Genomic DNA, 14,324 nt, shown 5'->3' with positions numbered 1-14,324 from the left:
CAGCCTTCTGCCCCCACCCCTCCCCGGCTTGCCGGCCCTGCAGGCGGGCCCTACTTCTCGCCAGTCTCAACGGCAGATGCCCTCGAGCACTGCCTTCCGACGGAGCACTGTGGGGAGCACTTTCATTGCCTCCTTACATTATCATTTAATTGGTAACTACTGTGGCCTCAGTCTACTGATGAGGAAGCTCAGCGAGGTGAAGCTGTCTTCCCAAGGTCACACGGCCAGTGACTGCCCAAGTCAGAGCTGGACTCAGGGGTGGCTGTGCTGACCCCGCGCTGGCAGACCCATCCAGGGACAGTCTCCACCAGCCTCCTCGACCAAGGAGGGTCTCAGCAATTCTGCTGGCTTTCCAGAACGTTTATCACTTCTAGGTGATATCACTTCTAGGGTTCACTGGTGTTTGTACTGAGGAGGCAGTTTCTGGCTTTCATTTAAAAAAAAAAAAAAGCCCAGAGTGACAGAAATAGCAAGTCATCCTGGAACATTGGGCCCCCTCTCCTCCTGACTGCTTCAGAGTGCCGAGGTCCATGGCAACATATTGCCTCCACGAGACCCCAGCTGTGCGGCTAGTAATGAACGCGGTAACAGCAGTGAGCACTCATTAAGCACCTGTTATGCTTGGAAATGGTGTCAGCTCCGCCCTGGGGGGCAAGAGAGACACAGAGAGGGTGTGCGGTGCCCAAGGTCACAGAGCCTGACCCGGGCTGTCTGTAGTGCCTGACCCAGCGCTGACCCAACCCCTAATCCCTGCACGCCTCGATCCGGCATGTCCCGAGCTGGGTGAGCAGCAGCTGTTCAATTAGTCAGACTCTCAGCCACCGTTTGTGAGCCAAGCAGAGGGGAGATGGGGAGACTGGGGTGGTGGTCTGCTTGTGGAGGAGGCGGGAGGGTCTCAGACCAGAGAACACGGTCCCATGGTGCTGGGATCTTCGGGGAAGACAATGAAGGAGCGAAAAACCCAGGGACACCTGGGCTTCCTAGGAGGCGCTCGTGGTAAAGAATCCGCCTGCCTAAAAAGAAGACGCAGAAGGTACCGGTTCGATCTCTGGGTCAGGAAGATCCCCTGGAGTAGGAAATGCTACCCCACTGCAGTATTCTTGTCTGGGGAAATCCCACGGACACAGAGTCTCTAAAGAGTCTGACACGGCTGAGCACAGTGAAGGAACGACAGTGGTAGAAACTGGGAAAGGAATTCGGAGCAGAGAGCTGAAAGAGGAAAGGGTTGCCAAGAAAAGATCTGTCAGCTTCATGCTTTGGTATCAATTGAACAAGGGGCGTCGTGAGGTTATTTGTCGGGGTGCCTGTGGGGATTTATGGTGGGAGGCATTTGGGTTAAAGAATTGGGAGGAATAATTCTGAGCTGCAGTTGGCTACAAGGGCATTGACTGTGTGTGTGTGTAGAGAGGGAGAGATTAAGGAAGAGGTAAGCAGTGCAGAATGCCAAATAATTCTTTAAAAAAATCGGCGTATAATTGCTCTACACGGTTGTGTCAGCTTCGGCTCCACAGGAGGTGGATCAGCTCCCTGCAGACGCCCCCTCCCTCGGGGGTCTCCCACGCCCCAGGTCATCACGGAGTGCCGAGCTGAGCGCAGCAGCTTCCCCCCAGCTGCTCGTGTTGCACGTGGCCGTGTGTAATGCCAGTGCTACCCTCCTGGGTCGTTCCTCACGCCCGCGTCCATGGTCTTTCCTCCAGCGCTGTCTATGCTCACTCTGCGAGTAGGCTCATCGGTACTGATTTTCTTATCTGCCATGTTTGAATGTCACGGCAGCTTCGGGGGTGGCTATTTGGGTCTGGCTTTTTTTTTTTTTTTTTTGTCATCCCATGTACACACAGGGCTGCTCTACCGGGATTCCAAGGGCTTAAAGGGTGCTCTCAACAGTTTACAGAGGAGAGGTTTTGTCTTGACAACAGTCTCCAGCTTGTCATTGCTCAGCTCGCTCCCCCCAAGTGAACGGCAGTGTTTTTTTTATTCATACGAGCATTTTGCCACTAGTTCAGCAGCTTTGCTTCTTTTCTCATTCTCAAATGAGCGTCTGCTGGGACTGCTGAGGGAATTCTGCCCCTGCATCTGCGCTCCATTCCTGTGACATGGGGGAGTTCAGACACTTCTAACTTTTAATTTCTTCTAAAATGAGCTTCCAACTTCCTCCCATACCCACTCGGATGTTTTCACCACTGACAGTGTTTTAGCTTTATTACTTATAAAGAACAGCTCCAGGAGACATCTTTTTGGCTTGGAAATTCCACTGAGTTCATGCCTGGCAGTTTCCCACCATATAGACCTTTGTGAATACCCTTTACATCTGGATTCTTGGGATTTTTTCCCCCCCATCTTTTTAGAATACTGTTTTGGAGTGAGTGGGTCCCCATGGATAAAGGAAATTTCTTTGGAATCCTAAACTCCTTGCAGCCAGCTTATGATACAGCTGTTCAGGGCAGTGAAAAACCATAGGGCTGGCATTTGCTGATAATTCTGACTTTACTTCCACTTCTATCTCTGAATAAAAGATGAGGTCACAGATCAGGAGAACCACATCTTTACATGCAAAGGGCAATCCTGTTAATGTTGCAAAGGCCAAAAACAAAAAGGTTGTGCTTAAGTGTCAGATGCTCTTGGTTTTATTCTAAGCTTACCAGATGTGTGACCTTGAGAAAAGTATTTTAACCTCTCTGTGCCTCAGTTTGCTCAGCTGTAAATGGAGTAGTAATAAACTCCTATCTGATTACAATTAAAAGGATTAGCTAAGATCATGTACACACAGAGAGACTGGTACACAGTAAGTGCTTAGTAAATGTTGGCTGTGTTACTCTTATAGTAGAGAACAGATGACTTCTGTGTCTCTGCTGTTCACCACAATAGTCATGTACTAAGCTAGAGCTGTGGTGCTGGAGAAGACTCTTGAGAGCCCCTTGGACTGCAAGGAGATCCAACCAGCCAGTCCTAAAGGAAGTCAACCCTGAATATTCATTGGAAGGACTGATGCTGTCGCTGAAGTTCCAATACTTTGACCACCTGATGAGAAGAACTGACTCGTTGGAAAAGACCCTGATGCTGGGAAAGATCGAAGGCAACAGGAGAAAGGGATGACAGAGGATGAGAGGGTTAGGTAGCATCACTGACTTGATGGACACGAGTTTGAGCAAACTCTGGGAGACAGTGAAGGACAGGGCGGCCTGGTGTGCTGGGGTCGCAAAGAGTTGGACACGACTCAGCAGCTGAACAACAACAACAACAGAAGCTAGAGAGGAGCTGGCATAGGCTCCGGCCACTAAAGCTGTGGCCTTTTCCAGGAGCTGCTGCTGTAATGGGGTGATCGATCTTTATTACTAGAAGCCCAAGCTGCTGTTCAGTAACATTTCTCATTCATTAGCTAAAAACAGTCTCTGACAATCAGACATTTGTGCCCATGGTATTGAATAGTCCTTAAAATAGAACAGAAAGAAACATCAGACTGACTCTGTCTGGTGGTAAATGGGTCATGCACTTCAATTTGATATCAGCCAGGGCCCTTGCAAATCAAACTCACCACACCGAATCCTTAGTGAGTTTGGAGTTCACGTTCCCGTCTTCTTCCAAGAAAATGTCCAGTTGCAGGTTGGCGTCATTGTCGTGGGCTGAGAAATAGTTGGTGACGATCCTCGCTGGTATCCCCAGGCATCGCAGAACTGCAGGAGAGAAGGACAGACCACAGTTAAACAGATCACCAAGATCTAGTAGACATAGAGTGAGTAATCCCTTCTCAGAAGGGACTTTCTTCTTGACCAACATGGACACGTTGTTCTCAGGTGTCCAAAGCCAAAAGGGGGCCTGTCTTCAAGGATCTGGGAAGCAGACAGAAGCCTTGATGCTGGACCAGTGGGTGCCAAATGATACCAGTGGGAATGGGATCCCAGTAACAGGGTTCCAACTGTTAAGTTGCTAATCACATGATCATCAAACTAGGATTATTTTAGTCTGGCTAATGGGCCTGTGTTTCTGAAAATAGGAGTTAAAAAAACCCAGCTAATAGGAAATCAGAAATTTATCAAGCAGACCCTCGGTGTGGTTTGTTTTCCTGGGTGGAACTTGCTCTTGTGACACTTGGTGGAGGGTGACACCACAGATTTATTTTAATTGTTAGATAATAAATTACCTGGATGCATCTCTTGCCATATGTACCTATTGATCAAACTTAATCCAAATGCCCTTCCTGGCTCCCAGGACGCCAGACATCAGCGCTCATTGAAAATAATTCAGCTGACAATTTTAAGATTAATGACTTGCCTTTTTTTTCCCCCTCTCAGAATTGTTTAGCATTTTTAACCAAAGACTATCCACCCCCTTCAATAGAACAACCTTGGAAGTCCAAACATGAGTCTGGTAGAGACTCAAGGGTCCTTATTAAATGACTTAATCTTCACACCCCAAATGACACTGATGGCAACCACCACCTGCCCCCACTTCCATCTTCCTCTCTTGATTTACGACCCTGACACGCACTACAGTCTTCCCAACAAAATGATTGGCACTCTAGTTCTATTTCTACCTTAGCGCCAAGTCACGTGATCACAGAGTGAGATTTGTCCCAGAGTCTGCTGAACTCATGATTTTAAGCCAGATGCAGCTTGACACAGGGCACAAGGATTCAGGTTTATCCTCATGGTGGCATCCCTACATTGGGCCCCTGCCTTATCACCAGAGTTGGTTTTCGGAAATAGACCTGATGATCCTTTTATACAAAAGGCGTACACAGGCAGAGGGCTTCCCAGGTGGCTCAGTGGTAAAGAGTCTGCCTGCAATGCGGGAGGCTCACGTTTGAGCCCTGAGTCAGGAAGATTCCCCTGGAATAGCTACCCTCTCCAGTATTCTCCCCTGGAGAATCCCATGGACAGAGGAGCCTAGCGGGTTACAGTCCATGCGGTCGCAAAGAGTCGAGCGTGACTCAGTGACTAAACAACAGCGACAGGACGTGGATGGAAGCTGTTTACTATTTTATGTTTCTGAACCTAAAGGAATCACACTGGGATAGTGAAACTGCAGGCATCAGGGGGATGTGGGGAGTGCTTTGTTTTCCTGGGAACATTTCATCAGAGAGGCTGTCTCTGCCAAGTCCCTGGCACACAATCTTGGCTTGGGAGCCACGGAGGAGGGGGCCTTCCTCCAACTGTTAGCTTTCCTGAAGTCCAGGCTTCCACGTGGAACTCCACAGACCAGGCTTCCCAGGACACTGATACCTTAGCTTCACTGCCCTTCATTTTCCCCAGGAAATATAGGTTCCTGTAGCTCTTAAGTAGATGGGAATGGCTAAGAAAATAATCCTACTCAGTTTGATGCCATAGAGAAACAAAATACACAACACTTATGATTTCTTCCCACTTGGACCTCTGACTGACTCTCAGATGGTCACGATTTTGAGCTGAAACTGACAGTCTTCCTGATCATTTATAAAAAACTATTTCATCCTGGTTTCCAGCCTTCAGACCCTCCTTGATTTTTCTGGTTAAAAAACATGCTAACTGGATAAAACAGTCTTTCTTAGTGAGTAAGTAGAAAGGACACTTAGACTTGAGTTTCATGTCTTTCTCACAGGGCTATAGAAACGGCATGAGAATGAATATCGTTATCAATGATGAAGACATACTGAAATAAATGTATTTTTTTAAAAAACTATTCACTGAATTAACAATAACATTGTCTGGGCCTGGACAGACAAATGCCATATTGGAAAATAATGCACGAGGTGGAAGGGAACGGTTCTGTTCCCGTATGTTTTCCTCTACGGTTTGGATGTTGGGTAGATTAAAGGCAAGAGGGGATGCCAGAGGTAAAGATGGTTCATTAAGTTCTGGTGTCTAATTGCTCAGGGACATTGAGACTCATATATAAGAACTGAGATAAGCCACCCTCTCTCCAGAGCCAGGGTAAAAACTAAGTGGGCATATTTACAAAATTCTCACGGATACACAGTAAGCAAATAAGCATATTTATAAACCTTCTGAATAACAAATAAGAGGTCTACATCTTATTATTATTTTAAATTTTGCTAATTTAACCTTTTTTTAAAATGTGGAGGTTACTAATTAAAAATTGTATATCCTTCCCCCACACCCTTTCTTGGCCCCAAGACTCTCCATTTTGCTGAGGGTTGAATGATGGAGTATGTAGGAAACTGTCCCTCATTCTTTCTATAAAGGTTCTGCAATCAAAGAGAAATTATTAGCATACTGGCTCAGTACAATTTAATTATGCATTGACTACATCCCAGAATAACCATCCACAAATTCTATAGATCCAACAGAGATTGCTGGGTCCCTTTACCAGGTTATAGACTAAATGTCTTGAGGTGACACTTCTTATACATTAAAAAATCTTTGACTCAAATGGATACTTACATGTATTAAAGACACCAGCAAAAACCCAGCACTGGCCATAGCGGACTGGTTTCTGAGAGCTCTTGTATTCCAACAGAATGTCAAGACTTCCGGTCCAGGCTGATGGGGGAACACCATAAGCATAGGCATTGTCCCAGGATCCAACGATGACGCCTTCATCGTCCTTGGCATTGATCTAAACAAGACCACGACAGGTGATAAGGATCCAAGGTCCTTTAGAAGAGTCCTCTCCAGACTCTGACTCTGGGCAAGCTAAGGCTTCCAGTGCCTTCCGTGTTCCTGCATGATGAAGAGTTCTGCTTCTGTTCAGTTCACTGGCACTTATCAGGGAAAGTGCTGTGATGCCTAAGTGCGTGAGGGCAAACCAGACGGCCACGGCTGCCTCTTAAGCAGCATATGATTGTGGGGAGGCAGTGCCGAGTAGCAGGCAGGAAGAGTTAACATGTCTCATGCGCTTGGGCCCCTGGTCTGGTTGGAACAGCGCTGGAGAATGTGTGAGGAAGAGAGGAAGAACACTTACAAAAGAAGACGGCTCAAGGAGGGATCTTGTCTTGATAGAAGGAAAGCTAAAAATTGACATATGATGCTAGATGTTAGCGTGGGGGCCCAAGGTCTGATGGTCTAATGAGGTTTGACTTTGACGATGAGTAGCTGACTCTAATAAACTGAAAAAATATGTAGACGCTGTCATAGGAACCGTTAAGAGTTAACAACAAATTAGATTCCCATGGGTACCTTGCAGAGTTTGTTTTTTTTAATTGCATGAACAGAAGTATTTTCTTTATAATTATTTAAGGCAATTATAAAATTTTGTTAACAGATATTTCCAGTTACATTAAGGACCTGGGGTTTTAATAGTTTAAACATAAGGGAGATGTAAGCAAAGAATGGCAATCTTGAATATTTGGGGAAAATTTGCTACACACTCAGACGACAGTCACTTGGTAGCAGCAGACCTCAAGTGCAGGAAAAAAGACCTTTTGTGTTTAGATTATAAAACTGGGGCCAGGAATGAACAGTTTCAAGGCATCCTGTTGGTTTCTTGGGGGTCAGTGCTGAACCTTAACTTCTCTTGCTGCAACTTGCATCATGTTTAATTACAGTCAGAAGAATGTTTAGGTGGGGAGCACTAAGAGTTTTTCCAAAACCCGATGGCCCTTTAACAATGTTTATAGGCTGACGTGACAATGGTTTATAGCCTTGCTCCTCGATGTGTGATCTGTAGACCAGCAGCAACGGTGTGCTGGGAGTTTATTGGAAATGCAGACTCTCAGGCCCCTCCCCAGGCCTGTTGAATCAGAAACTGCAGTTTAACAAAATCCCCAGGTGATCTGTGTGTACATGAGTTTGAGAAGTATAGGTTCAGATTACACTAATAAGACATTAGTAAACAAAGTGGAACATATGATTAAAGCATTCAGATTATGAAAGTCCTAGAAGAGATACAAAAATATGATGAGTTTTTATGTGTTCCCAGCCTTGCCAGTTAGCAGCTCAGCCTCAGCACTTCCCCAGACTCCTCTCTTAGGCTTACTGAGTTTAGATTTATAAGCATCTATTCCCCAGTGGGTCGTGAGCATATTGAGAACAGAGATAAAAATCTATGCCTTTCTGACTTCTAACAAGTATTGGCAAAGAGCAGGTGTTCAATAGTTGTGGAATAATCCGTTGTATATCCAACAAGCATGTAGGCATTGTGCATCTGAATAAGACTAAGATCTTCTCTGTGGAAGGAGATGGAAGAGGAACCCATCAGGCAGAAGGAAAGGTTCCAATTTTAACACAGAAAGATGTCCAGGGAGAGTGGGCTCCCAACAGAGGGAGTCATCAGCTTTCTTAGACTGGAGGGTGGTGGTGGCTGTGGTGAGCTGGGGAGAGAAAATGACGCGAAAGTCAGGTCTTGAGAGGCTGAGGTTCAGTGAAGGTTATCTACATGGAAGAAAGAGTTTGGATAATTGCTTGGTGACCATGAAGAAATATGACAAGTTCAGGGACCTGCAACAAGAATTATGTAAGTAGGCAATATTGGAGGAAATAGAAAACACTAGAAGAAAATTGCAAGCACACACAACTACTGTTTTTCCCTTTTGACTCTATACAGTTAGGTTGAAGTGAAGGTAAATACCCAGCCACCCGGCTCCTTGGTGGCTCGGTCAGTAAAGAATCTCCTTCAGTGGAGGACACCAGGGTTTGATCCCTGGGTCAGGAAGATCCCCCAGAGAAGGAAATAGCAATCCACTGCAGTGTTCTTGCCTGGGAAATCCCATGGACAGAGGAGCCTGGTGGGCTATAGTCCTTGGGGCCACAAAAAGTCGGACGTGGCTGAGAGACTAAACCACAACAAATACCCAGTTAATTTGTTTAATGTACAAAAAAATTAAGTCTTAAGACCCAACTAATTGCAAACTCATGCCTTTGACGTCAACTTTGACTTTATCCTGTAAGTCCATGAAATGACTGGCATGCAGCAGCGTTTAGCCAACAGCTTTGGTTCTATTCATGATCAATAACTCTCCTTGCAGTTGAATTGATTATCTAAATCTGCATCTATTACAGTGAAGCCTGAAGAGTGCTATGATGTAGCTTGATATTTGTAAGTGGATTCAGCTTTAACTCACATTACCAGTTATTTATTCTTATCATTAAGAAATAGAATAGGGCAATGAATCTCAGAGGTAAAAGTTCCTAAACTAAGGTTCTGATGACTGACTTTTAAATAGCCATTAATTAAAAGTGTTATTTATAGCCTACAGCTGAGCTCAATCAGCCAAAAGGAAGAGTAAGGAAAAAAAAAGGAGCTCTCTCCTCTATAGCCCTTTTAATTGTTAATGCTGACCTGTTCCCCCATTCTAGACAAATCACACTTCGCATTTATTAGCATTTGGCCAGATTAGCTACTGTTTTCTAATTAGGAAATTGATTTCTAGGGAGCCTAGATACTGAAAGAGACAAGTCTTAAGGGACATATGTAAAGGGTTAAAGTCATGTTCTCCTCCTAAGACAACAAGATAGGTTTAGGGGGCACGTCAAGGGCATGCTGGACCTTTTTCCTGCCACAGCTGACTGTTGACACCCTACCACGAGCTCAGAGTTGGACGAATGACAGAATGAAATGTCTTGGTCCTGCATCACGGGTGGTCAGGGAGACGAGAGGAGCCCAGAACTTTGGACATTATTCAGCTTCAGCAAGCGTTTACTAAACTGTCCTCTCATAATACCTATGATATCGGAAAAAATTTAAAAACCAGACCCTTCGAAAGTGACTATCAGCAGCCTCAGAGGCAGAACATAATTCAGGGACATTTCGAAAGCTGGTCCAAGAAAAGACGAAGGTTTGGAGGTGGGCAGAGGGGCGGCATGGCTCAGCTTCAGCACCAGGGCTTCAGAAGCCTAACTGTCAAGTCAACGAGATCCTGAGCGTACTTCTGCATTTCAAAATCTGGAAAGAAGCAAGCTGAATCAAAATGCAGGTTTTTTCCCCCCTTATTCTGGTGGGATTCATGGAAATAACAGCTCTGTAGAAAGGGGTAGAAAAGGGTCTACAGCTCTAAAAAGGTGAGTCTGGGCCTATAGCTGGGAAATGATGGAAATCTGGAGTCATCCCCTCGTGGGAACAAGATCTGCCTCCAGGTAGGTGGAGTGGATTCTGGAATGAGACATTTAACAGGATCCTCAAAGAAAGAGCAGAGCCCAATAATGCTCTTTTCTGCTCCAATCTGTCTCAGGGTACAAAAGGGTAGAAGGAAATACACTGGCCTCAAACAGTCATTCAGAGGTGAAATCAAACTAGTCTTGGACTGGAGAGTCAAGATTTTATCTACAGTTATTAATTACAGCAAATAGAACACTTGGAGAAGAGTTTTGCAAGTATGATTTTTTTTTAACTTTTATCTTTAAATTTTTCTTTATTGTCTGAATTCTTTTTTAGAGAGCATTATTATCTTTTTAACCAAAAATTATAATGGACTTTTCATTAAAAAAAAAACAAAAAACTAGAAGCAGATATGCCAATATGCTGTGCTCAATTCTTGCAGTGAGAATACACATAATTGTTATTTTCTTCTTTAAACATGTTTAGAATTTTCTCAAATATTTACCTGAGAGGAGAGAATAGTGAAAATTCCTTTTGTGCCCAGCAGGGTAGGCTGCCTCTCTGAATTCAGGCTTAGGTCCATTGCCTTTTGCATAATTACTATTTTTTCTGCTTCTTTTTAAATATGTAAAGGTATTTTTCTTATCCTGTGAGCACATTTTATATGGCTTTGGTAAGGTGACTTTTCTCTGTTATAAACCTATTATATTCTGTTAAATTTCACTGTTGAAGTTATGTTCTCATAAAGGGTAGGATTTCTGTAATTCTTGCAGAATGCAATTTTATACCTAATTTTGCCTGTAGTAGTTTTTCAAAGACCATTGGATATAAATTTTGGACAACTTGAGCTAGTTTCAAAGGCAGAAAGTTAAATTTGGGAGGGAGAAGAGCTCTTCCTCGAAGAGGAACCCATCCAGCTTTTGTGAACAAGCTCCCACGTACAGTCTGGTGAAGGTCAATCTTAATTGTAGGAGGAGGTTGTACAGTGTGTGTGTCAAATTGCATCCATGACACTCCAGGGTTCCAAGCACTTTGGAAAATGGACAGATTCTTATAAAGCTAAACATATACATGCCCTATGAGTTAGACATGCCTGCTTCAAATGCTTGTCTCAGAAATACAAAAATACATGCACACACAGGGACTTGTACAAAGGTCTCCTTAATAGCTTAGTTGACAACAGTCCCGAACTGGAGGCATCCCAAATGCCCATCCTCAGGTGAATGGATGACAGACTGGGATACAGAGCACGGTGAAACCCTGCTCAGAAACACCAAGGAACAAGCGGAAGCATGTGTAAGAACAGGCTGATTAAAGGAAACCAGCTCCAGACAGTGCCTAAGGTAGAAATCCACTATGTGAAGTGTAAGAACAGGCAAATCCAATCTGGTCTAAGAAATCAGGATCGTAGTTGTTTCTGGGGATGTGGGTTGACTACACCAGAGCACAAGGGAAATTTCTGGGCTGGTGGTAATGTCTGAATTTGGGTTGGGGTGGTGATTATCCGAATCAAAACTCATTGAATTTTACATTTAGTATCCATACACTTCATTGTATGTAAATTTTAGTTCAACAATGACAGCAACAAACCACAGGAACTAACCCTAACTTCTCTTGTGAAGCACACAACCGCTGTTCAAATGTGCTTTGCTTTAAGTATTTGACACAAGCTCTGACAGGAGTGGGGCTTCCCAGGAGGCTCAGTGGGTGAGGAATCCACCTGCAATGCAGGAGATGGGGGTTCCATCCCTGGGTCGGGAAGATCCCCTGGAGGAGGAAATGGCAGCCCACTCCAGCATTCTTGCCTGGAGCACCCCACGGACAGGGGAGCCTGGCAGGCTGCAGTCCACGGGGTCACAGAGTCGGACACGACTGGAGTGACTGAACACGCACGCACGCACTGAAAGGAGTGGGTAATGAGACTCGTTTTTCATGAAAATCATTACAACTAGAGATGATTAATCTTGTCCTCCTTAGTAACTGAGGATTCCTATTTGGTCCAAATGTATTTTACTAATTGACAATCATGAAAGAAATAACAAAAGGTGGACCGAGAGAGAGAGAGAGAGACAGAGATACTGAGATTTTAAGCTTTCCAAGCACTGTCTGCTTCTTTTTCATTGCTATTGCACTGCTGCGTGGTGCAGGGCTGGTATGTAGAACAGGCCTCCAAAAGTATCTGAATGAAAGCGTGGATGGGTGAACGAACGGGTGCGTGGATGGATGGATGGGAAAGGGAAAGAGCAGAGCAGGAAGCAGATTGGAAAAGGATGTCAAGAGAAAGGAGAGGGGAAGGAGGGAGGGCAGGAAGAGATGCAGAGTGCGTAGCCCTGGGGGGCCTGTCCAAAGGGGGATGCTGGCTTTGCAGGACTTCTGGTCATCCCTCCCCAGGGGGTCTGTCCCAGGAGACCAGAGCAGCTCCAGCTGCAGAACTCGGAAGGCCCGCTGAGAAGCGTCCCTGTGTTTCAGAAACAGCCGATGTGATTACAAAATAGATGCAGCATTGAGACCTCATTCCAGGAAGCAATTCAGGGAAAGCAGACATTTAGATTGACTGTGATCATCACATTCGAGAGATGGCTTATAATAAATGTCTGTTTTTCTCCCAAAATATGGGGAGCCCGGGCATAAGAAATGCAACCTTAATAACGGAGAGGCCAAGCTGTTTGCCCACAAATGGAAACCTCATTACATTGCTGGCTTTTATCATAGGAGGGAAAAAAAATGATGTCTGAACAGTTCATTGTCTCATCAACCTCCACCCCAGCCTAAGAGAGAAGGAGTGAAAAAGACAGGACTTGTAAAAGGCATGACATCTGTATCCAAGGAGCTCATGTGACACGGGAAGAGGGCAGGCAGAGGACAGACAGGGGAAATGCAGCGTCATCTGTGGAAGCGTGGGGTCAGGGAACCTGAGACCCTTTTCCAGTTTCACCAGTGACCTTGGATAAGTCATTTGACTTCCTGCTACTCCTGCTCTTTATCTGCACATCGGTTACTTATGAAGTGGATACGATTTATCAAAACTGGCTATGAAAACCATTTCTGCTAGATAAATTCTATTATTTTTACTGGCCTCCAATATATTTGTCAATTGTTTAAAGTTCTTCAATAAGCAGAAACGTACATCCCTGGTGAATGCACGCACGCTCAGTCATGTCCCACTCTTTTCGACCCCCTGGACTGTAGCCCACCAGGCTCCTCTGACCATGGGATTTCCCAGACAAGACCACTGGAGTGGGTAGCCATGCCCTCCTCCAGAGGCTCTTCCCCACCCAGGGACTGAACCTGTGCTTCCTGCATGACAGGCATATTCTTTACCCACTGAGCCACCTGGAAAGCCCCTGAACGAGGTGGCATTATGCTTAGTTTGAAATGTACTGGACATGATCTTGACTCTGTACCCGCCCTGGTCATCACTGGATTCCCTTAGCTATTTCTGAACCACAGACAGGCCTTCCGTGCATGTGGGTACCTTGAATCCAACTTTAAGAGTTAAATAAAATCTGACTGCAATTAGTGTTTCACCCTGTCGGACTACAGTCAGGTTTTTCATGAATCCTGGCTGGTAGATTCTCCAAAGCTGCCGCCCTCAGAGCTCCTGGCTGAGCTGTGTCGCCACTGGAAAGGTCGCCGAGTGCACCCGAGGCCTCTAGCTTGTCCTGCTCCCCCTGAGTCAGGGGTACCATTCTTGGCATCCCTGGGCACGGATGCAGAGAGAGAAAAATAACAATGTAAGAAAACAGATAGGGTCAGAGCTCCAGAAACTCTGAATCAGAGCAGAAATCCGTTGAGGATCCTACATCTGGCAATGGTCGTCAGCCTAGAAATTTTAACTTAGGCATCTGCAAGACTGTGCAGGTGTGTGAGACATGGCCATTCTTCTCAACACCAAAGGGCGCTGTATCCTGACCTTCACAAACGTGGTACCAAGTCACATTCAGTCTGCTGTCACTGAAGGTGCCACTCCCATTAGAAGTTTTGATTGGCAGTTAGATAAATCTCTGACACAAGAATGGGGAAACAAGTTATTTTTAATAATCCTGTTTTTTTTTAACAGATGAAAATTTTCCAATTATAAGATTCATATGGGAAATGTGAAGAAGCTCCTCAGTGGGGAAATGGTTGGGGACAATGACCCTGGAGCACCCAAGTCCTCAGATTTCTCCAGGACAGTTCACTCCAGGAAAGGGATTTTAGCTGCTTATAGTGCTTTAACATTTTAATTTTTTAAATAAAATTTTTAGGAAGCTGTGCTGTGGTTGGTCTATATATATGACCCGGGAGTAGACTTCATGTATTTACTTCTGATTTGAAAGTTCATTTGAGGTAACTGCATGGAATTCCCAATCCAA

At 45.0% G+C, this 14,324-nt stretch overlaps 1 protein-coding gene across 1 annotated transcript in view; it reads right to left on the bottom strand.

Annotated features, from left to right (window-relative positions):
* F13A1 (coagulation factor XIII A chain) overlaps positions 1–14,324 on the bottom strand; it is a 140,726-nt gene that overhangs the window by 55,125 nt on the left and 71,277 nt on the right. The window contains exons 8-9 of the mRNA XM_061147685.1: positions 6,378–6,552; positions 3,533–3,671 (exon numbers count right to left, since the gene is read on the bottom strand). Coding sequence (XP_061003668.1) covers positions 3,533–3,671; positions 6,378–6,552 — 314 coding nt within the window. The remainder of the gene's footprint in view (positions 1–3,532; positions 3,672–6,377; positions 6,553–14,324) is intronic.

This window comes from Dama dama, chromosome 7 (genome assembly GCF_033118175.1).
Source record: "Dama dama isolate Ldn47 chromosome 7, ASM3311817v1, whole genome shotgun sequence".
Lineage (NCBI taxonomy): Eukaryota > Metazoa > Chordata > Mammalia > Artiodactyla > Cervidae > Dama > Dama dama.
Note: the sequence above shows the minus strand (reverse complement) of the source record. Positions and strands in the feature narration are given on the sequence as shown.